The 25,408-nt window shown below is 36.5% G+C and overlaps 1 protein-coding gene across 1 annotated transcript in view; it reads right to left on the bottom strand.

Annotated features, from left to right (window-relative positions):
• Window positions 1-22,687, bottom strand: part of Zc3h12c (zinc finger CCCH-type containing 12C) — a 73,592-nt gene extending 50,905 nt beyond the window's left edge. Inside the window, exon 1 of the mRNA XM_047518017.1 lies at window positions 22,328-22,687. Within this exon, the coding sequence (XP_047373973.1) occupies window positions 22,328-22,351 (24 nt within the window). The 5' untranslated portion in view covers window positions 22,352-22,687. The remainder of the gene's footprint in view (window positions 1-22,327) is intronic.
• Window positions 22,688-25,408: the final 2,721 nt, after the last annotated feature.

Raw genomic sequence — 25,408 nt, 5'->3', positions numbered from 1 at the left:
TCTTTCAGGCTTAGATAACTTGTTTCTCACTTTCTCTCCTTTTTTTGAATAAGTCCAAAGTACTTCCCTGACAAAATAATTTTCAAAGACATCATTTAAAATTATGCTACACAAATACTCAGCTGCAAATCACAAGTCTGTTTCTTTGTTCTTTTTTCAAGGTTCCATAACCTGGGCTTCCTCTGGCCCTGCAATCTTATTTCTCACTTCACTTAGGGAAAGGGACCGCAAAAGGAAGGCAAAGATGCTAAAATAACACTCCCCTCACATTGTCCTCTCTTACACTGTCCCACTTACCCAGCTCATATCTGTCATTCTAAGTCCAGCTCAAGGCTTATTTTTTCCTTAAATCCTGCTTGGACTAGTCTAGTTTTTATTGATCTCCAATTTCTCTGAATTTCTGTAACATGAATGGTCTATTTGGCACAATTTAGCATTTACGTGCAGGCTATAAGCTTCTTGAGAGTAGAACATTCACTCTTCCACAATTGCATGGTATAAGCAATAAGGAATGCAGGAGTGTGCTAATCTCTGGAAGATCCTTCAGCAAAAAATATGGCCAGTAAAAAAAAAAAAACCAAGCCCTTGCAAATATGAATGCAGGCATTCACATGAACAAAAATGCTATCCTAATAGTTTTTATTTTCTGTGTGACAGGGTGAGCTTATCCAAGAGCCTTCAGCTTAAAGCTTAGTTAGCCCTGGTGCTGCCACTAGAGCTGCTTCGAACACTTAAGATAGCTCAAGCCTTCCAGAGGTCTTTTCCAGCATTCTCCTTTGAATCTGAATTCCCAGCTAGAGCAGAATCCACAAGAGTAACACTGCAGCTTTTGCCTCACTTGAGTGTGACTTATCTGATGGGTAAGCCTAGGAAGAACATGTGTGCAAACAAAGCTCAGCTCCTTATGCTGCACATTTCTCTTCAGGATAAGCCACCAGGAGGGAAGACCACATGGTTGCTTTCTTCTCTAGCATGGCCTGATACTAAATGGTTATATATTTTTAATTCTAGGGTTCAGAGTTACTAAGTCCTCTATCCTGTTCTCTTAGGTCATATTCCCTAACCGTTCTATGGACAAAAACAGCTGCTATGTTGGTCTCTGCTGTGGATCCTTTATTTCTTAATTGGTTCAGTACTAATACAGGAAAAAGTCCCCCTCAAACTCAATACTAAACAACAAAAGGCTTTGTTATAAGGAACTATTAAAAAGGGGGGGATTATGACTATATACATGAACTTTGACCACTTTGATAATAAATATGAAGAAAGTAAAAAAAAAAAAAAAAAAAAAAGGAAGGAAGATAAAATTCAGTAACAGAACCAGGAATGTGTGGTGGCCAGCGACTCAGGAGGCTGAGGCAGGAGGATCCCAAGTTCAAAGCCAGTCTTAGCAACTTAGGGCCCTAGATAACACAACAAGAGTCTGTCTCAAAACAAAAAAGGAAAAGAACTGGGGATGTGGCTCCGTGGTTAAGCAGCCCTGGGTTCAATCCCCAGTACTAAAAAAAAAAAAAAAAAAAAAATTAGTGACAGAAAGGTAGATAATGCTCCTCAAAGTCAAAATTCTTAAGGATTATGAACACCATTTAGTGTCATGTCATCAAGAATAGATAGTAGATGACTCTCTCTTTAAGGTTTAGAGATAAGCATAAAATAAGTCCACAAAAGCAGTGGTTTTTTTCCTGTGGTCCAAAAAGTAAGAAACTCTTCTATAGTCATTTATAATGACAATATAACCCATTATTCTGAAATTTAATTCAAATATTTTTTCCAGTGAAAGTATTTATAGTTCCACATAGTGGTTTAAAAAATTCATTAAGTAAATAAACCTTTAAAAAGAGGACCTTCAGTTTCTAATAATATCTGCAAATGCCCAAGGAACAAGGAATTCTAGAAAGTTCAGGGAATACAAATGGCATACAAAATGCAGATGTAACAGGTTTCTAAAGTAGTAATATAGGGGAGGAGTAAAAGAGAAAATCCATGAGGAAAAAGGGACATACATACTTTTAAAGGAAGCAGAAAGCATATGATATCATCCATGGTAACAAAACACACCCATAGTTAGGTTCAGTATAATTGAAACTATGAGGAAAAGATGAACAAAAACGTATAATTTTGTAAAAGATAAAATGTACATGTAAGACACTCTTTGAGTTTTAAAATAACAGGATAGTAGTTAATGACCTCATATTGCTTATGGTAATGATAATGTTCACAACATTATCATCAAAGCCCAATAAGAATGCATCTCATCTCTTCTTCCTATGCCACTCTCGATGACATTCCTTACTTTCCACATGGTATGTGTTCATTTATGAACATCATATCTTCAGGCTGCTCCTATCAAGTACAGATAAATACATACTCTCCTTTAAGTGTGCAATTTTACTTGACAAACTACTTTAAAACAGGTAAACCCAAAGCACTGTTAAAAAGTGAAACTGACAGCTATAAAGAGTAATATCAGAATTAAAAGAGGGTTATATCATGAGGTCTATCTGTTCTTATGAATGGTCTAGAAGGGAGTACAAATCATGTATCAAATACTTGTAAAGTGACTAAGAAAAAATATGAGATAGAGCAAATAATACAAAAGGAAATGCGAACCCACTATAACCCAGTAAAAGTACTTTGTTAATTGTAAGCTTGGTTTAAATAATAATTCTTACTAAGAATCAATACAGAAAACAGTTCCTTCTACATCAATTTTTGTAAGATAGGGAAATTGAATGCTTGTAGCTTTATACTACTGATCTCAGAAAAGTGTCCTGTTGTACAATAAAAGGCACTAAGAGGCTTAAAAAATGAATGGTTGTGTCAGAAAACACTCAATGAAATTAACACAAAATCTTGCAAAATTTTTCACTATAGAGTTCTGATATCAGAAGGTAATGTCATCATTTAGATATTAAAAATTCTGAGCATTTAAATCAAGATTCCTACTAAATACAAATCATTGTATACTAAAAGTTATATCTAAAGTATGAATCATCTTGAAGAGTTACCAATGTAATTTAATTATAAACTTCTTGTGTTTTGTTTTCTGATGTAGTGCTACACCAAGAAGAGTGCCTGGCACACAGTAGGTGCTATAAATAAATATGTGTTAAATACGTGACACAATTTCAATACGTGGGCCAAACTCTTCCAGATTTGTTTACTTCCCTCATATACCCTACACTTAAGACAAACTCAAGTAATAAAAGCAGCAGTTCTCTAAAACTTTGGTTGCACACTGGAATCATCTTGGAAAATTTAAAATATACTAATGCTAGGGTCCCACCCATAAAGATATTAATTTTATTGGTTTAGGTGAAATCTGGACATAGGCATTTTAAAAGCTCCCCAGCTAATTCTAATGTGTAAAGTTTGAGAATAATGACTTAAGAGTTTCTTTCTCTACAATTTCACCTGTTAATAATCCTATTCATTACTACTGAATATTTAGCTAAAAACCCAAATCTGTCATAAAGCCATTACTGGAACATTGGCAAATTCATCTTTAAACCATTTGCACAGGGTCTGGTATATGTTTTCTAGTGCATAATTCTGGAAACAGCACCTAGTAGAAACTCAAACATTTATTGAAAGAATGACAAACAGTTGATCCTCATTATTCACAGATCTGTATTTGCAAATTTGCTTACTAGCTAAAATTTACTTGCAACCCACAAATTAATACTTGTGGTGCTGACATGGTCACACTGTACACAAGCACAATGGTGAAAAATTTGAGGTGCCCAATAGACCTCCAGGAGAGGTGGAGCAACATGAAGCTCTGCTTTCATATTTAAAGTCTTACACTGTAAAAGAGGGTCGTTATTTTGGTGGTCTATTTAGTGTTTTTCCCTATTCGTGTTGGTAAACTGTCTTTTTAAAATGGTAAACCAGACTGAAATGCTATCTAGTATTCTGACGAGCAAGAAGGCTGTGAGATGCCTTATGGAAAAATACTTGTGTTAGATAAACTTCATTCAGGCATGATTTATAGTGCTGTTGCCATGAGTTCAACGTTAACCAATCATCAATATAGTATCTTTCAATAGAAACACACATTAAACAAGGTTATATACTGATGAATTGATAAATATTCTGACCTTTACAGTAGTGCCCCTGATCTATGGTTTCACCTACCCATGGTCAACCAAGTTAGAAAATACTGGATTAAAAAATTCCCCAATAAATTATTCATACATCTTGTCAAATTTGACATATGTTTTTGATGATGTTTGTTTCTGTGGTGCTGGGTGTCAAACCCAGGACCTCACACATGCTAGGCATGTGAGCTACACTCCAGCCCCCAATCCATAAATCTTAAATTTTGTGTCATTCTGAGTAGTGTGATAAAAGCTTGCATTGTTCTGCTCCGTTGGACCTGGGTTGTGAATCATCCCTTTGTCCAGAGTATCCATACTATACATCACGAACCTTTCAGTCATATAGCTACTTGGTTATCAAATCGATTGTCATGGTAGCAATCACAGTTCTTATATACAGGGCTCAGTACAATCTGTGGTATCAGGTACTAACTGGGGGTAAGTAAGGGGACTACTGTATCTTCTCTAGTAGCAATGATTCAGTATTCACTAATTCATTGTTTGTGGGAACTTAACAGGTCAAAGTTATAAAGAATCACAAGAATTAACTGTAATTTCTCCCTCTCTTCAAAATACATATACATCTTATCCATATTTTTAACATCAGTTTCATTCAGCAAACAAGAATATCCTAGATGCCACTCATTGAGGACAGAACAAGAACAAAGTCAAGTCCCCTTCTCTTAACTAAGGTTAAAGTATAGTGTATATGGAGCGGCAGGGTAGAAAATGTAAATGATGAACAGGTGTCAAGTGACTGAACTGTTAAAAACTTTGAATAAGAGAATGCTTTACTGATAAAGTGATATTTGTGCAGACTCCTAATGAAAAGAAAGGAAATATGTCAAGGGGTTGATCTAAATGTTGGTGCCCCTGCAAAATTCATATGTTGAAACTTAACACCCAATGGGATAGTATTAAGAGGTGGTGCCTTTGGGACGTAATTAAGTCATGTGGTCCCAACTCTCAATGAATGGGATTAGTGTCCTTAAAAGGGAGGCTTACTTGAGTTCTCCTGCCCCTCATCTACCATGTGAAGACATAGCAATAAGGCACCATCTAAGAAGAATGAGCTCTCTCACTGGACACTGAAACTGTTGGTACTTTGATTTTGGAATTCCCAACCTTCAAAGTTGTGAGCAGTAAGTTTGTATTGTTTATAAATTACCCAATTTAAAGAATATTGTTTTACCACCAGGAAAGAAGACAAACAGGCAATGAAGGTCTAAGATGAGAATGTACATGATATGCTCATGGAACAGCAAGGTGGCCAGTATAACTGATGACAAGTGAGCAAGGGGAGGAGTCAGATGAGGCCAGAAGAGAAGGCCAAGAGAAACCAAGTCATAGAGAGCACTGAAGGGCAGAGTTTTTCAAAACTTTAAACTGCATATGAATCACGACATAAGGATCTTGACAATTCTGATTTATGAAGTTTGGGGTGGGGATGGAGCTTCCACATTCTAACAAGTTCACAGGTGATACTATTTGGTGCACAGGCCAAATGGGTCCCTGGACCCCCACAGCAAGTAGTAACAGTAAGGACTTGGCTTTTATTTTGAGATGAAAACCACAGAGGCATTTTGAGAAATAAGTAATAATCTTGTTTCATATTAATCTCTTATAAACCTGGGTTTACTTAACTTCTGATGTGCTTTACTGATCTGGTCTTATTTCTGTGCCTGTCCCACAAATTAAGAACTGTAGATTTACAATATTGGGCACCATACATGTACAAGTCTTATCATTACATTCCTTCTGTTCATTTTCATATTTTTATCCTGGGTATTTTTGCATGTACATGCTTCCACATACATTTCAAAATTGTTGACAGATTTTAACTAAAAAGCTGTTGAAAGATTGAGGAAGATTATGCTGCACCAATATTTGCTTAAAAAACACTACTCACGTACTAAAGTGTTTAATCAAGAACAATTATCTTTCAATAGAGTCCTCTATATATCTTCATGGGGAACTTACACATTTCTTATTAAACTTATCTTTAAATGTTTTGCTTTTTGTTTTTGCTGCTGTGAATGGAGAGTTTTCTTTCCCCATTATATTTTTAACTGACTATACTGTTGGTATCTAAAATATAAAACATTAAAATTCTTAACGTTTCTATTAGTGTTTCACTGAAGTTCTTGGGTTTTCTATATACATATAAAATTATCATATTAGCTCATCAATTTTTATCTCTTGCTTCATACTTTTGTCTAATGGTATTATAATATAAACCAGTGATTTTGTGTTGTTCCAGTATTACTGGGAATGACTCGAGTGTTTTTGTACTACATACATAGTACATGTACATAGTATATGTATGTCTGTGTATAATGTATGTGTGTGTGTATGTGGATATATGCACAAATATTTATATTCATACATAAAAGACTTTGGGCAGATTAACTTCCCCATATCTCAGTGTCCTCAACTGTGAGGGGGAAAAAAGGATATAATATGGTTGTTTTGAAATTTAATAAACCAATAAACACGGAACTCTTAAAACAGTGTTAAGTTTAAGATAAGCATTCTTAAGGAGTAGAGAATTTATTTATTAGGGAAATGAGATAAACAAACATCTTCATAATACAGGGCATGCCAAAATTAAACTTTTTATAGAGTTATGGCATACAGCACAAGAGACAAAGACATGGCCTCAGATCTAGGAAGGTTGTGCAAGGTGACACATGTATGAATGACAGTGATGACACATTCCTATATGCACTAATGGTGTATGCGTCTTTGAAGGGGAAGAGAAGAGTAGGAAAAGGCAGGAATAAAAGAACTGTTTCCTACGGAAGAACACTGACCAAAGATCCAGAAGTCTGAGAGATGATAAAACATATAAAACATGAATTAATATAGCTACAGAAGTGGTTAGAAAGTCAGGATGTGGCTACTTCACAGTAAGTCTTGAATACCATTCTGAGGAATTTCAACTTTGGTAATGGGAAACTACTAAAGGTTTTTGCTACCCACGTTTCAGAAAGGTAATGGGGAACTACTATGGGTTTCTGAGATGTGCTTTTTTCAATGTTTTAGGATAATAACTCCAATTGCATTATTTTGTACTAGTTTTGGGGTGGCAAAAGGTGACTAATATCTAAAGTTATGCAGAAAAAAATGAGATTCTTTCTGAAAGTCAATGGGTCTAGTTAGGATTTGATACTAAAGAAAAAAGAGGTAAGAGTCATTAAAAAAAAAAAAAAAAACCCTGATGGCATCAAATGAGACAAACTGATACAAATATATCACAGAATGACAGAGAAGAGGACTTGGGTAAAGGCGATAATGGACACTGAGGAGTTACTTCTATGAAATGAAAAGAGGTGGAATGAATGGGCAACTATTCTTCACCATGTTTTTGTGCCACAGACACCTTTCTCAGTCTACAGACTCTTTTCAAAGTAATGCTTTTAAATATGTAAAACAAAAACATAGGGTTGCATTTCAAAGGAAGCCAATTATACTCATTAAAACATTAAAAATTGTAACAGTGGAAATATATGCCTTTTATTAACACATTAAAATAAAAAGATGAAGCACAAAATCTAATAACTATCAGAATTTTCAAGTAGTTAAAAGTGTTAATGATATTTCAGGGTATTTACTTCAACTGAATTTCTGTGGGTGGATACTGCTATTAATATTGGGTTTGTTGCTTACATTCATAATTGAGGGAAATGCTAAATTTCAATTACAGGATATGAAAATAAAGATGTAACTTTTCCCCATCAAGTATCACAGAACCAATAGAACACAGATTAAAAACACCCGGTAAAGAGAAGATTTGCTGAAAAGGAGATGATGGCATGTTAGGCAAGAAAAGATCAAGATACAGAAAGATATTTTGCATGGTGGTGGAAAGCAACAGAAACAGTTTCAGAGAAGTCCCCTCACTTTATGGGAGATAAGAACTTTAAAATAAGAGAATAGATTCAGTGGGGCAAGAGAAAAAAGATATGTGCATGCACATCTGTGTATAAATGAATGAAAGAGAATAACAGACATTAACTTTAAAAAAGAAGGAAAACAGTGAAGTAGGGAAAACAACAGACTTGGTTCTGTCAGGAAACCAATGACTTTCCTTTGTCCTATGATTCTTTGCTAAAACTACCCAGCCTTTGACCCTCAACTCTATACTCCTTCCTAGCCTCCACAAGATTCAGTGGGCCAGGACTGACTGGGAGTAAAGAAAGGCAAGGAAAAAGGGCTCTGATAGGGAACTACTAGTCATCCGGAGCAGAGGGTTAACTTCTGCTGCTGTTCCACCTCCTTTTCTAACTCGTTTTTAACTCTTTCCTAGCACTGCAGATACCTAGAGGCTTAATATTGTCATTTGGCAGTCTACTTCCATCATTGTCACTCCTAACATCTTTCCCACCAAACATTCAAACTCCAAAAGAAAGATCAGTGAGAGTGTTCAGATACTTAAATGTCCACGAGGTTTTCTGTTTTGTTGGAGTATAGATTTTCAAAATAGCTTCTAATTATGTTTTGTATTTCACTCGTGTCTGTTGTGATATTTCCTTATTCATTCCGAATTTTAGTAATTTGGGTTTTCTCTCTCCTTCTCTTTGTTAGTGTGGCTAAGGGTTTATCAATTTTGTTTATTTTTTCAAAGAACCAACTATTTATTTTGTCAATTTTTTTGTATTGTTTCTTTTGTTTCAAATTCATTGATTTCAGCTCTGATTTTAACTATTTCCTGTCTTGTACTACTTTTGGTGTTGCTCTGTTCTTCTTTTTCTAGGACTTTGAGCTGCAGTGTTAGGTCATTAATTTGTTGATTTTTTTCTTCTTTTATTGAACGCACTCCATGAAATAAATTTTCCTCTAAGTACTGCTTTCATAGTATCCCAGAGATTTTGATATGATGTTTCTTTGTTCTCATTTATCTCTAAGAAATTTTAATTTCCTTCCTGATATCTTCTGTTATCCATTCATCATACAATAGCATATTATTTAATCTCCAGGTGTTGGAGTAGTTTCTGGTTTTTACTCTGTCATTTATTTCTAATTTCAATCCATTATGATCTGATAGAATACAAGGTAGTATCTCTATCTTCTTGAAAATCTATACTCCAGCAAAATAGAAAATCTCAAAGTCATCAACAGGTTTCTAGACACATATGAATTATCTAAACTGAATCAGGAGGACATACACAATTTAAATAGACCAATTTCAAGTAATGAAATAGAAGTCATCAAAAGACTACCAACAAAGAAAAGTCCGGGACCAGATGGGGTTCTCAGTCGAGTTCTACAAAACCTTTAAAAAGCTCATTCCAATACTTCTCAAAGTATTTCATGATAGAAGAGGAGGGAACCCTCCCAAACTCATTCTATGAAGTCAATATTACCCTGATACCTAAACCAGACAGAGACACATTGAGGAAAGAAAATTTCAGACCAATATCCTTAAGGAACATTGATGCAAAAATTCTCAACAAGATCTTAGCAAATCGCATACAAAAATATATTAAAAAGATAGTGCACCATGATCAAGTGGGTTTTATCCCAGGGATGCAAGGTTGGTTCAACATTCGGAAATCAATAAATGTCATTCACCATATCAACAGACTTAAAGTCAAGAATCACATGATTATTGCGATAGATGCAGAAAAAGCATTTGATAAAATACAGCATCCCTTCATGCTCAAAACACTAGAAAAAATTGGGGTAGTGGGAACATTCCTTAACATTGTAAAGGCCATCTATGCTAAGCCCATGGCCAACATCATTCTAAATGATGAAAAACTGAAAGCATTCCCCTACAAACTGGAACAAGGCAGGGATGCCCTCTTTCACCACTTCTATTCAACATTGTCCTTGAAACTCTAGCCAGAGCAATTAGACAGACCAAGGAAATTAAAGGGATACGAATTGGAAAAGAAGAACTCAAACTATCCCTGTTTGCTGATGACATGATTATATATTTAAAGGAACCAGGAACTTCCACCAGAAAACTTTTAGAACTCATAAGTGAATTCAGTAAAGTAGCAGGATATAAGATCAATTGGATCAAATCCAATGCATTTTTATAAATAACTGATGAATCTTCAGAAAGAAAAGTTAGGAAAACTACCCCATTCACAAGAGCCTCGAAAAAAATACAATACTTGGGAATCAATCTAACAAAAGAGGTGAAAGATCTCTACAATGAGAACTACAGAACACTAAAGAAAGAAATCAAAGAAAACCTTAGAAGATGGAAAGATCTCCCATGTTCTTGGATAGGCAGAACTAATATTGTCAAAATGGCCATACTTACCAAAAGTGCTATACAGATTCAATGCAATTCCAATTAAAATCCCAAAGACGTATCTCACTGAAAAAGAGCAAGCAATCATGAAATTCATTTGGAAGAATAAGAAACCTATAATAGCTAAAGCAATCCTTAGCAGGAAGAGTGAAGCAGGGGGTATCGCAATACCAGACCCTCAACTATACTACAAAGCAATAGTAACAAAAACGGCATGGTACTGGCACCAAAATAGACAGGTAGATCAATGGTACAGAATAGAGGACACGGACACAAACCCAAATAAATACAATTTTCTCATACTAGACAAAGGGGCCAAAAATATGCAATGGAGAAAAGATAGCCTCTTCAACAAATGGTGCTGGGAAAACTGGAAATCCATATGCAACAGAATGAAACTAAACCCCTATCTCTCACCCTGCACAAAAATCAACTCAAAATGGGTCAAGGACCTTGGAATCAGACCAGAGACCCTGCATCTTATAGAAGAAAAAGTAGGTACAAATCTTCAACATGTTGACTTAGGATCAGACTTCCTTAACAGGACTCCCACTGCACAAGAAATAAAGCAAGAATCAATAACTGGGATAGATTCAAACTAAAAAGCTTTCTCTCAGCAAAGGAAACTATCAGCAATGCAAAGAGAGAACCTACAGAGTGGGAGAATATCTTTGCCACTCATACTTCAGATAGAGCACTAATTTCCAGAATCTATGAAGAACTCAAAAAAACTCTACATGAAGAATACAAATAACCCAATCAACAAATGGGCTAAGGATATGAACAGACACTTCACAGAAGAAGATCTACAAGTAGTCAACAAACATATGAAAAAATGTTCACCATCTTTAGTAATAAGAGAAATGCAAATCAAAACTTCCCTAAGATTCCATCTCACCCCAATTAGAATGGCGATTATCAAGAACACAAGCAATGACAGGTATTGGTGAGGATGTGGGGAAAAAGGTACACTCATACATTGCTGGTGGGGCTGCAAATTAGTGCAGCCACTCTGGAAAGCAGTGTGGAGATTCCTTAGAAAACTTGGTATGGAACCACCATTTGACCCAGTTATCCCACTCCTTGGCCTATACCCACAGGACTTAAAATCAGCATACTACAGAGATACAGCCACAACAATGTTCATAGTCGCTCAATTCACAATAGCCAGATTGTGGAACCAACCTAGATATCCTTCAATTGATGAATGGATAAAGAAACTGTGGTATATATATATATATATATATATATATATATACATATATATGTATATATATATAGACATACAATGGAATATTACTCAGCTATAAAAAATAATAAAATTATGGCATTTGCAGGCAAATGGATGAAATTGGAGAATATCATGCTAAGTGAGATAAACCAATCTCAAAAAAGGACGAAAGATCTTGCTGATAAGCGGATGATGACACATAATGGGGAGTTGGAGCGGGGCAAGAATGGAGGAAGGAGGGACTGTATAGAGGGATAAGAGGGGTGGGAGAGGTGGGGGAAAGATACTTAAATGGCTTAAGTAATTAAATATTTAAAAATGAAGGACTCTTGAGATAAGGAATATTCTGTAGATATTATAAGGGTAGCTTGTTAAATCATTAGATAAAATGAGGAAATTCTGTTAAATATAAAATTTTAGTATTTTACTAAACCTCCCTCATCTTTGTACCTTTCCTCATGTGCACATGTATGCGTGTGTGCATGCACGTGAATCAATTTACCCCATTTCTCACTCTTGGAAGAAAGTTTTAAACCATTGGGTTTGGTAAACAAAAAGCTAATGGGAAGCAAACATTTAGCAATTAAATATATCAGTGTTCAGAACCAGTATTTTTAAAGTAAGTGACTTTAATAGTAAGTTTGTTTGACCTTCTAAATTTTGAATACCTTTCTAAGAGGTAACACAAAAAGTTGAATAAGACACCATCACACTTTGAGAAGTATGAGAATTCTATGTACTACATGTTTATAAATGAAAATCATTTCAGGATTATGACATATGTATATCCATGCTGAACTGTCTTCCTTACACTAGGTGCATACCACCGAATAAGTACTCAATCTATTAAAATGCACGTGAAAGTTAAGCACTCATTTGCTATCAAAGTAGGAAATAAACATTTATGATCTACCTGTTATTTTGAGGACTAAGTAGGCCCAAGACTCAGCACCAAGTAGCATACTTGCCAAATTAACATTCTGGTTTCTGGCTGTCACTCAGAAATTCCAAAGTGCTTTCTCTACCTGCAGCATCTTCACTCAGCTGCTTTCACAGCATGGGTGGGTCTAGAAGCTAAGTAGCAGTTGCCAACCTTGTACATGCTTCACAGTCAGCTGGGACAGCAGAAAAATTTACTACTGCAACCAAATTCACAAAATCAATTTTCTGAAGTTTCTTTCTTATAAAGTGATTCCTTATTGTTGTAAAAAATATCACATTTGAAAAATATACCACCTATCCTCTAAAGCTAGTCTCAGTATAGAAAATCTTTCTGATTTATGGGATCAGGATTTAACTTCAAGCAAGAGCAGTCTCTTGCTCCTCACTGATGTTCTTATTCAAAAGGGAGATTTTAAAGACCCTAGGACCAGTCTAAGGCTCTCTAATTAACATATCAGAAGACCTCCAAGAATGCTGAAAAGCATTAATTTAATTGGGAAATAAAAAGGCAGTGTTTGATGCATTAGGAGTTTGTTATCTGTGCTACTTGTAGGAGTCACCAGAATCACTACCAATCTCTATTTTCAAGAATGTGGAGCAATATCTGTAATTCCATAATTCTTTGGGTCAGTTTATTCTTCCCATTCATAAACAGGGCAAGAAAGAGAAGTTAGTTTTTACTTCCAAAGCTAACCGTCCTAGAGTTAGGGTAGGAGTTTTCAAAAGATACTCCCTGAAACACTGTTAAACTAATAAAGAGAGCATAGTTGGTGTCATGGAAAAGCCACAGGTACCTGCTCAACTTCCAACACCCTGGAAGCCTTAGAAAATTTATAGAAGAGAGTGCAGGGGCAAGAGGTATGCAGATTAGTAGGGAAACTCCATTTAAGGACTCAAATACTTTAAAAACAAGCTAAGAAAATAGTTAATTTTGAAAGTTACATCATTCTATCCTTACATAAAGAGGATAAAAGCCCTGACAATCTACAGCATAAGATTTATTTCTCTTATTCACAGGCCTTCGATGATGATGTTATTAATCTCTAAGGTACGTAAGTATTTAAACAGCAGCAACAAAAAGAAATGACCTTTATCTCAAGTACTGATTTAATATTTTACCATGGGCTACTTCAAAACTGACATACAGATATTTGCAATAGACCGGCTTTTCCAGGTCTTGAGGAAAACGCAAACCTTGAGAGTAGACCATGATACATAAAAGTGATAAGTTAGAAGCAGACAGATAATCCACATCAAATTCTAACTAGCTCTATTGTTATAAAAATAAAATTATAGACTATTTAGAAATGGATCACAATAAATGATAACCTATAAGATGTGGCCAAACTGATATTCCACAGTGTAAATTTTTTTTATAGAAAAAAAGAAATTTGACATTTAAAATCATACAGGTTAATAAGAGCAAACAATCCAAAATAAAGGTGAACAAAGGAATAAAATAAAAAGCAGAAATAAATCAATTAGGAAGCAAAAATAAGTAAAATTGGTTAATAAGAACCAGGGATGTAGCTCAGTGGTAGAATGTGATCTTAGCATGCATAAGGTCCTGGGTTCAATCCCCAGCATCAAAAAACAAAACAAGTGATCTGGTTAATAAAATGAAGAGTTGGTTCTAAATGCTGAATGAATGAACAAATTAATGAGTGAATAACTTCTGAAAAGTATAACCAAGAGGTCAGTGAATACTACACATACATAACATTACAAATGTAATAGTCAATGAAATGGAAAAGATTCTTTAAATGTCAACAATTCTGCATAAATCTTTATGTCAATAAATAAAGAATCCATAATCAAAACTGACATTAGTTGCAAGTATGAATAACCATGGAAAAAATAAAAACTTTTATATGACGTTGCACTGCTGACAAAGTATGCTATATCAATAGGTCCTACGAACGTGTTCTAGCAAAACCTCAAAGTACCAAGCAAGTCTTTGTTTCTTAAATTATTCTAAGAGACCAAACATGGAACTAGTTTGTGAGGCTAGCATAAATCTGTTGACAAAACCCTATAGTTGACACCCAAACTAATCAAATATACATATACTCTTACTTATATAAAAAAGTCCTAAATGTAACAAAAGCAAATTATATGGTATATTGAAATTATTATATCTAATCATTTTTTTGACAAGTTAAATTAGGATTTCAGTACAAAAACTATTTAATAAAAATCTCATGATATCACAATGTGATTTGCCAGTTTCTTAAAAGTTTTGTTTCAGTTTTACTGCATTTTGGGGGCTTATAAATTGTTAGAATCTTTTTTTGAGGGGAGGGCAATCATTTTCAAACAGCTTTTGGCAAAGATGCATAAGGGAATTGGTAAGGGGAAACAGGGACTCTCATTTTAAGACTTTAGTTGAATGAAGAGTTTTGTTTCAGAGGGTATAAGCTGTTATCATTGACTTTTAATCAGATTTTATAGATATAACATAACAAGTGAACAACTGTGAAAAGAATAGGTCTCAAATTTTTTAACACTGAGACAAGGAGATAATATTAAATGGAATGAAAAAGTAAAATTTCAGTCTTCTGGATTTATGCTAGTTGACTATTGGCTCAATTAAAAATGAAGAGGTAATATCTAAATATTAGAAATGTATAGTTGCAGATATTTCTTAAAAGATCCTTTGGGAGCTTAGGAATATAGGTTAGTGGTAGAATGCTCACCTACCTATGTGAAGTCCTGGTTCAATTTCAAGCACCACTACCAAAACAAAAACAAAAAAGACTTAGAGCTTTAATAATTTAAGGGAATCCCCACTACATGCAAAGCCATTTCTAAGTTTCTTACATTTAACTATTATAGGTATTGTTGGAACATGTATATATATATGCAAGGTATACCTGTATTAGAAAATAGTCACAGGCATTTTAAAAAGTGGAAGTCCCATTAAAGTCAGAAATAAGCCCTAAATGCTTCTAATTAATCAGTACTGTTCTTTGATTTCAGCCATTGTTCTTGTAACAATGCAAGAAAAAAAGACAAAATTGAAATATTCTGAAGGTAGCCAAATGGTTATATAAAATAAGTAACTTTTTTTAAAATCAGCTACTAGCAGGCATAAAATATAGTATGAGTTGAATATCCCTTATCCAAAATGCTTGGGACCAGTAATGTTTCAAATTTGAATGTTGTTGAATTTTGGAATATCTGTATATACATAATGAGATAACTTGAGGATGGGACCCAAGTTTAAAAATAAATGCATTTGTTTCATATTTACCTTACATACTTAATAAATGAAAATCATCTATAATAATGATGGCTAAGGACTTAGGTACTTCAATATACACAATCAATCTCCACAATCATGATAGTACCATGATGATAAGTATTACTATCATCATTTTACAGGCAAAGAAACTGAGGCTTCGGGAAATTAATGAGAATTTGCTGAAGATCACATACATAACCAGTAAGGCACTCAAACTCAATCTGACTCCACAAAATGAGCTTCTTACACTATACTCATTATAGTCTACCCAATGAACAACAACAACAAAAAAAACTATGGAGAAATAGTGATGAGAACTGAGAAGGGAACACTCATGTATTGTTGACAGAATACTAACTTTCCTAGAGGGCAATTTTCATGACCACATCTTGGAATGTGTTAAAAATATATTTATCTGGACATTGATTTCTACACATAGACATTAATCACAATGCTGTTTATTACAAGTAAAAAAAAAAACAAAACTGGTTATGACTTTTGTGTCCAGAAATTTACCCATTTCTTCTATTGTTAGTGTATAATTGTTCATAGCAGGCCTTAATAATTCTATTTCTGTGGTACAGTTATAACATATCTCTTTTTTCATCTCTAATTTTTTTGGGTCTTCTTTCTCATTTTTTCTTGGTTTGGTCACAACCTAAATATTCAATGATATGAACTCAATCAAATTATAATACTTAGATATGCTCAATGTCATTTGGCCTGTAAAAATCATCTCTTAAAAGAATACCGAATGACATAGGAAAACTCTTACGAAAAGCAAGAAACAAAACTATAATGCATGCACTTTTAAAAGGATGTGTTTACATTGAAATTTTAAAAAATAAAAACAAGGATACCAACATTTTAAGCTATCTCTGAGAATTATAGATTATTTCACTATCATTTTATACTTTCTATATTTTATAGTGATAAAATATGTGAAAACATTAAATTCAAAATCTAATTTAAAAAGATAAAATGAAATAGTCAAAATAATAAAAATGAACTTTAGGAAACACCTCCCCATTAAAACTATATTTTCTATGTATGATATTGTTAATTAACATAAATTTATGCCCATGATTTTTGTTACTTAAGCCACTGTTCTGTATTAGCAAAAATAGAAATAATGTACTTTATCTAAAATATATCATCTATTGCACATTAAAAGACTTTTAGAGTCTTAATGTGCACTAGTCATTTTAAATTATAGCAAAATTCCAGAAAGTATTTAATTCACCAACTCAATGGGGCCAAAGAAAATGAGGACATAAACACTAAAAAAGTATAAGTCAACAATGAGGAGACAGCCTCGATTAAATGGGAAAGGTACAAAATAATAAAAATAAATTATAAAGTAAAAGCCTAGATTTGAAACAGACTAAATCACAGAATAAGGATAAAATAAGCCCACACAATTTTGAATAGGAAATGAGTACAGATGACTAAGAACAAAGAACAAAAACTAATTTTAGCTTCATCCTAAAAGACAAAGTAATAGATTTGAAAGCCCTTTGAAAAACCTAAAATATAAGCTGACATTTTAGTAACAATAAAAGCTTGATTTTATAGAAGTTTCATTATTGGCAATTCCAAGCACTCAGAATACAACTAAGAGCCAGAGAATAAGTAGAAAAAACAAAACAAAATCCCTGTCCAATCAAATGAATGGATACTGCTACCTATTTTCATAATATTGAAAGCGTTCTTTGTGCTAAGTACTTTTACTTTTATTATCTTGAATTAGTAGAAAACTCTGCAAAGCATATGTGTTTGATAGGTAAGTAATCAAAGAGATATTAAAAGTCTTGCCTAGAGTCACAGGTAGAATATGGCAGGGCCAGAATTCAAATGTATATCTACCTCAGATCACAGCCATCACCTTCTCTCTTCATACAGTGTAAACACTGACTTCTTCAACCTAGATTATTTGAGCATCCTAGAATCACTGCCTAGAAGTTTCATTTTACATATAATATTAGCTTGTTGTCATTCAGTTTCACGGTCCACAACAGATATCATCTGCAAATTAGAGGAAGGGAGTGATAATGTCAGCAGGGAGCAGCTAATATCAAGGACAGAACAAAAATCATTGATATGAATCAATATAAATAATTGATTCCTGCTACCTCATCATCTAAAATAAATAACATAGAAGTATTGCTATTTAATTTGGGGTAAATTAGAAATCTCAATAACTTAGGTCAAGTTATTTAGCATCTCTAGGCATCAGTTCCATCACCTGGAAGGCAGGAAAAAAACTAGCATACACTTTACAGAGTTGTTATCAAACTAAATTGTATAAGTTCTAAACTTTGCCTAGCACAGAGTTAGGGTCCAATAAATGTTAGCTATTGTTACCTTTCAAAATAACTGATATCAAAGGCCACATACTATTTGAAAATAGGAAAATATAATATGAATTACTTATTCTTCCTTTTAAAACAGATAAAATGTTTTCGTCTTAAGAACTAACATTCTGGAAAATTCACTTTTATAATATCCTTTCCTTGCTAAAGGGGGTAATCAAAGTTAATTATATTATTAAAAGGTAAATAAGTGTGTATTGCCACTCAAGAAATCACATAATATATTCTCAGTTAATTTTTAAATGCCTGACTACCGATTGTTATTTGCTCTGCAATGATTATCTTAACCATCTCTTATTCTTCTATTTTTTTTTCTTCATAACCATTACTAACAGATTATTGGTTAATCCTCACAACAAGTCTATGCAGTAGGTCATATTTTATTTTACAGATGAATAGCAGAGACACAGAAAGCAGAAAAGAAATGAGGAAGAAACAGCTCTTAACTAATCTGCTAGTGCTATGGAGAAATGTACAGTATTTTGAAAATGGGGCATTAAGCAATTAATTTTGATGGGGGATTAGGAAAATGCTTATCATATTTTTTTACTTTAAAATTCATGTGCAGATTCTACAAAGTATATAAAGATGAATACTGATCAAAAGGAGAATACTGATCAAAATATTTACATAATTTATTTCTGGGTAAGGAGATTTCACATGAACTTGAAGTTTTCTCCACACTTTACTCTTTCTTAATCAACTTGTACCATATGTCAGTACTTTAAAATATTAAGTACAAAAAAGTAAGCATTAAAATTAGACATTAATGCTCATCTAATACATTGTCAAAGATTTTAAAACTTAGTACTTAATAGTTCAAACATAGCATGAAATCAGTACTCTGACTCTTTGCTAATGGGTACAAATACATCAATACTACTTTTTTGGTTTTAAAAAAACATCAAAAACCTTAAGGCTTATTCTCTTTCATCATTACTTCCTGGAATCCATCCTAAAAACACAATAAAGAAAAAATTTTTACTGAGATGTTCAAACCATTATGATATTAAAATATTGGTGGAAAAGCATTAATGTCTAAATGAAATAGGAGAATGATTAGATAACCCATTGTTAGGAAGAAAATGTTTGAAATATTTTGAATGTCATAAGAAAATCCTTAGTTTATGTTACATGGGAATGGGAAGATGGAATTCAAAGCACTATCAACAATAAAATTCAAGTGTACCAGAAAATGTCATGTCTCTTTAGAAACAAACTCCCAAACAAGATGATTCTATTATATTGTTTAAACCTCACAATAAAAGATGAATCTATGACCATGTATTAGGTTATAGAGGCCTTATTTTTGGTTCTAAGGAGGACTAAGTTGGAACCCTCACTCTGCTATTAATAACAGCGGACAAATGCTGTAGGCCCATGAGGTATATTAACATTTAAAGGCTTTTAAAAAACATTTGGTAGATTTAAGATCAAATCCCAGAATCTCAAAATTTTAGGTGTAAATGTGGAATACTGATTTAAAACATTTTTTTATTATTTGCTGACCATCTTATTTAATATTTCTCTTCCAGACACAAACTACACCCCAAGATTCTACTTGCCTTCTTATTCACCCACTACTCAGATGTGCCACAAGCTCCATATGCAGGTCCACCCACTCCCTACTTTCCTGCCACAGTTCCTTGACTCCTACTCACTTGGACATGGCTCCCGCCCAAGTATACCTACTTGAATCCTACCTTGGAGGTCTTCCCCAGTATCTGATTCTCTCACTTCTTCACTCACAACACTTAGTATATACTATTATGTACTGTCTATTCATAATTTATCCTCTTAGAGGTCAGGGGCCTTACTCGGCACCTCTACTGATACTAAATAATATTTGCCAAGGGAACAAATGAGCAATAACGGGCAGATTAGTTTACAATCTTATTTCAAACACTAAAGACAAAAAATTTTCTTACTTGTTTTTTAAAAAACTGCTATCAAATTAGAATGAAAGAATCCCTCTAGTTTATGTAAGAAAATAATGAAAAACACTAAACAGATATAAAATGATAACACCTTTACATATGTTATAGTGTTAAAAAATAAATGTATAAACCACTGTGGGCTGCTAAAAGCAAGGCAAGGTAATTCAGTTGTAGAATGAGAAAAATGCTTTAAAGATACAATTTCTATTAACCACTTGGGTCCAATTTGGCAGATGCAACTCATCAAAACATACCTCCAGAGAAGCCTGAAATATAAAATACTTTATTATTCTAGTAATTAAAACAAAAATTTTGTAAAAAGGAAGTGATTAATAAAATTCCCATCAGCATACAAAAATTGCAAGTGTCTGTTTTCTATCCATTAATATTTTCCATTATACTACTTTCCATTAGACTTTGATTATTAAATGGGGGAGGGCTCCAAATAATTATCTCTTTGTTATTGTTTTAAGTCTACTTTGGTCCAGGGGAGCAGAGCAGTGGTAGAGCATCTAGAACATGAGGGGCCCTTGGGTTCAATACCCAGAAAAAAATTTTTTTACTTTATTTTAGTTATAATGTGTAAGTATGTTTATAATGACTAGATGCTAGAAGAACTGCAACTTACTGTGAAAATAAAACCACTCTTTAAAAATATTCAAACATTTAAATTATGCATTTATAATCAACTATGATATTTTTATGGTACCTTCAAGGAGATACAAGCAGGCCAAATTGGAAGAAAGGTGAATAGAGGGGCAAGTCTGAAATAGTCATCTTCCTGGGCTTGTCACAGTAAAACTTATTTTACGAATATTTAATCAGCTATCTATACATTCAAACACAAGAGAATACAAAACAACCAGGAATTTGGTACTAAAACTAAATGTATATGTCAGAGATGAAATAAATGAAACTCACAACCTCTGTACTCTTGACTTTTTATGGTTCTTGGAAAGTCCAAAAAATGTGTTTGAGGCGTATTTCCTATTTTCTGTTTATATTAGCATTAGAAAATTAAAAATTCAGTGAGGAAATAAGAACCAAACAACTTCCCAAATTTCTGACTATACAGTACTCAGGCCCAAGGATATCTGCATTTATTCTAAGATGATAAAAAAAAAAATCTGAATCAATAAGCGCCTGATGGGCCTGGAGATAGTCCAACAGTATTGCAACCAATAGGAAAACTTTCCCTAAATCGAGATTAGTGTTTCATCTCTTTACCACAAAACACAAAGCAGGATTGTTAACGGGTACCCCAAAGGCAAGAGGCGCAGTTAGAGAACTCATGACTTGGAAGCTACCTCTATTTTTCAGGACTGTAAGCAGTAAAAGATGAAACAGTTTAAGAAAAGCGGGATTCACTTCTCCAAGTTATATTTGTAACACCTCTTTGTCAGGAGTTAAAAATGTGAAGTAGCCGAGCTAAAAAGAACGCCGGGTGTGAAAGAGAACCGAGCTGGAGCCTGAGCGGAGAGGGAGCAGGGACGCGGGAGGGGTGAGGGGTCTCCGTTAAGACCGGCCGGGAGGGTGACTGGATAGAGCGATGGGTAATAAAAGCGAACGGCTGGGGCGGAATCCCAGATGTCCGCTGATGGATGCCTCACCCCACAAGCGCGCGAGGACCCGAGCCGCGGCGGCAGAGCCGCGGGTCCGTTTCCACCGCGGACGCCGAAGCCCGCCTCCATGTTCGACCGCCGTGCCCCCGGCCAGGAGCGAGTGGACCAGTGCCCTAGGCCGCGGGGCCGGAGACCGGCCTCACCTAGCCCGAAATCCCGGCGGGACCAGCGCGGCCCGCGGGAGGATGCGCTGGGCTTTCCGCTCCGCGTCACCTGAGTGGCTGGAGCTCGGCGAGTCGACTCGGGCAGCGCGACCCGCCTGGGCCTGGAGATCAGCCGGCTCGGCCGCTCCGACCCCAGTTCGGCGTCCAGGCGCGGCCTCCGGGTCCCGCGGGCCTCCCTCGTCCGTTCCTTCAGCGCCCCTCTCGCCGCCGTCGGCGCCCCAACCCCCTTCCCGGGGACAAACCTGGGGGCCGCTACCCGGCATGGCCAATCCCGCGAGGAAGCGGCGAGCGGACCGCGGAGCCCGCGGCCACAGCGGCCACCTCGGCCCTCCCCGCGCCAAGCCGCGCCCGTCCGCTCGCCCTCTCCGCGGGCCGCGGCCCCGGCGCCCCCTCTCCCGGCTGGCACACCCCACAGTCGCGCGCACACGGATCTGTTGCTCAACCTACTTGCAGTCTCTTCTCAGCAGCCATCACATGCTCTGGGAGCCCGGCAGCCCCGGGGCCCTCCGGCAGGCGGCCGCCTTTCGCCTCAGCCCTGGGCCGCCGCGGCCGCCGCTAGGGCGCAGGGCAAGCGGGAGGCTCCCCCATGCCGCCAGCCCGCCCGGCCAGCCGGCCGCACGCCGGGGCCCCGGCTCGGGCGCACCCCGGCCCTCGGCTCGGCCCGCCGCTCGCGCAGCTGCTCCGCGGGCGAGAGCGAATCCGGCTCGGCCGCCTGCCGCCTCGCTCCTCGCCCGCCCGCCCGCCGGCAGCCGCCGCCGCCGCCGCCACCGCGCGCCGCTTCCTCCTCCCCTTCGCTCTTTTCCTTCTCCTTCACCGCCTCTGGAGCCGAGGTTGGCAAACCAGCACCTGCTGCTGGAGATCGCTGAGAACTGAAACAGGAAACCCCGAGCCAGGGGGAAAACCCGGGAGGCGTGGAGAAGGGTGAGGGGAGCTGCTGGGACCTGTCGGGCTCTACCCGGCTGCTGGGGCTGCCCGAGGTTCCCGCGCCTCCTCCCCAATCGCCCATTCCCTTTCCCGACCCAACCCAGGGGTCCCGACCTCCCCTCGCAGCTCCTGCGGCGCTGTCCCGAGGGCGCGCCTGGGCTGGTCAACACCATCTCCGCACAGCAACACGGATCGTGCTCGGGGCAATCAAGGAAATCAAGCGGCTCCCTCTTTGGGGCATGTTTCCCGCGGTTGTTTACTTATTATCTATTTTCTGTAATGTGGAAAAAAAAAAAAAAAAAAACCACACCCTGCATAAACAGGACCATTAGGGGAATTTAAACAAATGAAGCTGTTGGGATTTCACCCTGGGGAAGAACTTCTTTCAACAAGGAAATTGGCCTTGTTGGAAATAGCAATCATGTCAAAATCAAGGTTAAACCCGGAATAAATCCGGATCTCTTTCAGGAGATTAAGAAACAGCCTTCTGTACTGAGGTGGGCACCTGAGTTGCGAGAGTGAACAACTGTGAGAGTCAAGAACCTTCCTATTCTGTGAACTCAGCAACACCCAGCATAATCTAGGTCAACATTTCAGAAATGTTCAAATAATCTTATTCACCTGCGTGTGGAATAGTTACCAAGAGCACCATTCCCAGCCCTGGGCAGAATGCATCAGCTTCTGGAGAGAAGGGAGGTCCTTAGTGGACTGTGGCTACCATGTGCCACTTGGTCAGTAGTTTGGTTTAAATGCCTCATCCCATTTAATTGTCACCACAACTAGGTGAGCTGGATATTATAATCCAGTTAATTGTCAAAAAATCGAAGCTAGAGGGTTTACCTGAAATTATGCTGCTTGACTGTGAAGTAGCATCCACATTTGTTACATCCAAAGCACATATTTGTTTCATTGAACCAGAGTTCATGTCTTTGATCACACTTTTCACCTTTAGAATCATTTCTTGCCTCTGCATTGTTTTTAGTATGGCTTAATAGATGACTTAAGCCTGAATTTTGGCTACTTAATGGTAGTGGTATCCATGATGTTTATGGGGACCCAAACTTTATAAGTTTCCTGTTTAATGTTCTTTACAAAAAAAAAAAAAAATCTGACTTTATATGACTCAGTTGAGAAGTACAGATGCCTCCACCTCTTTAGTTAGCATCTATTACTCTTTAGCTGTTGATGAGGGCCCAGCTAGAGCATCCTTCTGACAAATGCACATAAGCATACTGACTCTACCTGTGAGATGAAAGGAAAGTGTCTTATGCAGCCCATTTTCTGTTTTAGTAGGCCAGTCTTGAGGCTTATTTAGTAAAATTGTAGACAGTCTGAATTTTCTGGTTTACATTCTTTAGTAACACCTTGAATAACCTAGGAAAACTGGCAACCTGCTCTCTGTTGCAGGGTTAGATTTTATTGGCAGAAAGCGTTGTTAGATGCTCTAGAAAAACAGTCTCTATTCACTGGACCAAACCCGCAGATGTCTCTGGAGCAGGATTAGCGAGTAGCAGGGACTTAGGCTGGATGTTGACAATAAATGACAACCTCTATGACATGGTTTTAGTGATGCCAGGTAGTTTCCTCATCCCACAAAATACTGCCCACACGAACTACCTCTTGCCCTGTATCCTACAGTTCAGTCCAACTGAGTTCCATTCAATATTGAATAAGCTTAGTTAAAGATCAGGGCACTCTGCTTGGTCATTTGGAGGTAAGAGAGATAAACAATAGTTGTTAATAGCTAACATTTAACAAATGCTTACCAAGTTCTAGATACAACTCTAAGTACTTTGCATGTGTGATCTTATTTCAAAACTCATAGAAGGGAATTCTCATCATTATTTCCATTATGCAGATGAGAAAACTGAGACCACAATTATAGTCAGTAAATAATCAATAGCATAAGATCTAAACTTCAGGCAATCTGAATCTGGAATCGAGACCCATCATGTGAATAAGCTCTACCTGTGCCCTTAATTACCTTATTATTTAGTTGGGAAGATGAAAAGCACATGGAAGTTAAAAGAAAAAGAAGATAAAATAATTTATAAGTCTCAAATATGTGTCATGGGTAATAAATGCTATAAAGTAACAGAAAACAGAGGAATCATATCAGGTTGGTATAGGTGAAAAGAGAAGATGAATCTGGCTTTGAAAATGAGAATTTGATCTGGATTGTGAAGGATGAATAGGATTTTGATAAGTGGGAGGATAAAGAAAGTCAGATCTGTGGAACTGACAGCATAAACAAGGAATGCCAGGAAACGTGGGAACAGGGATAAGAAAAACAGAGAGGAAAGGTAGGACAAAATTACAGAGATTTGCAGAATGAGAGAGGGACACACACACACACACTAAAAGAGAAAGAGATTATGTACCCCAAGTACCAGTTGGGAATCTATGAAGGGTTTTGTCAAAAGATGACATGGAGACTATTCTGTTCTAGGAAGACCAAGACTTTAATGGTTATTAGTTATTGGATGGTTTGGAAAGGGATGGGAAACAAGTTTGAAGGCTCATATGGCATAACTGACCTAAAATTATGGTGTAGATAGTGAGAGAAGAGACAGGTAAATGATACACAGTAATTTAACAATCACA

This window comes from Sciurus carolinensis, chromosome 11, assembly GCF_902686445.1.
Source record: "Sciurus carolinensis chromosome 11, mSciCar1.2, whole genome shotgun sequence".
Taxonomy (NCBI): domain Eukaryota; kingdom Metazoa; phylum Chordata; class Mammalia; order Rodentia; family Sciuridae; genus Sciurus; species Sciurus carolinensis.
This window is presented reverse-complemented; position numbering and strand designations above follow the sequence as displayed.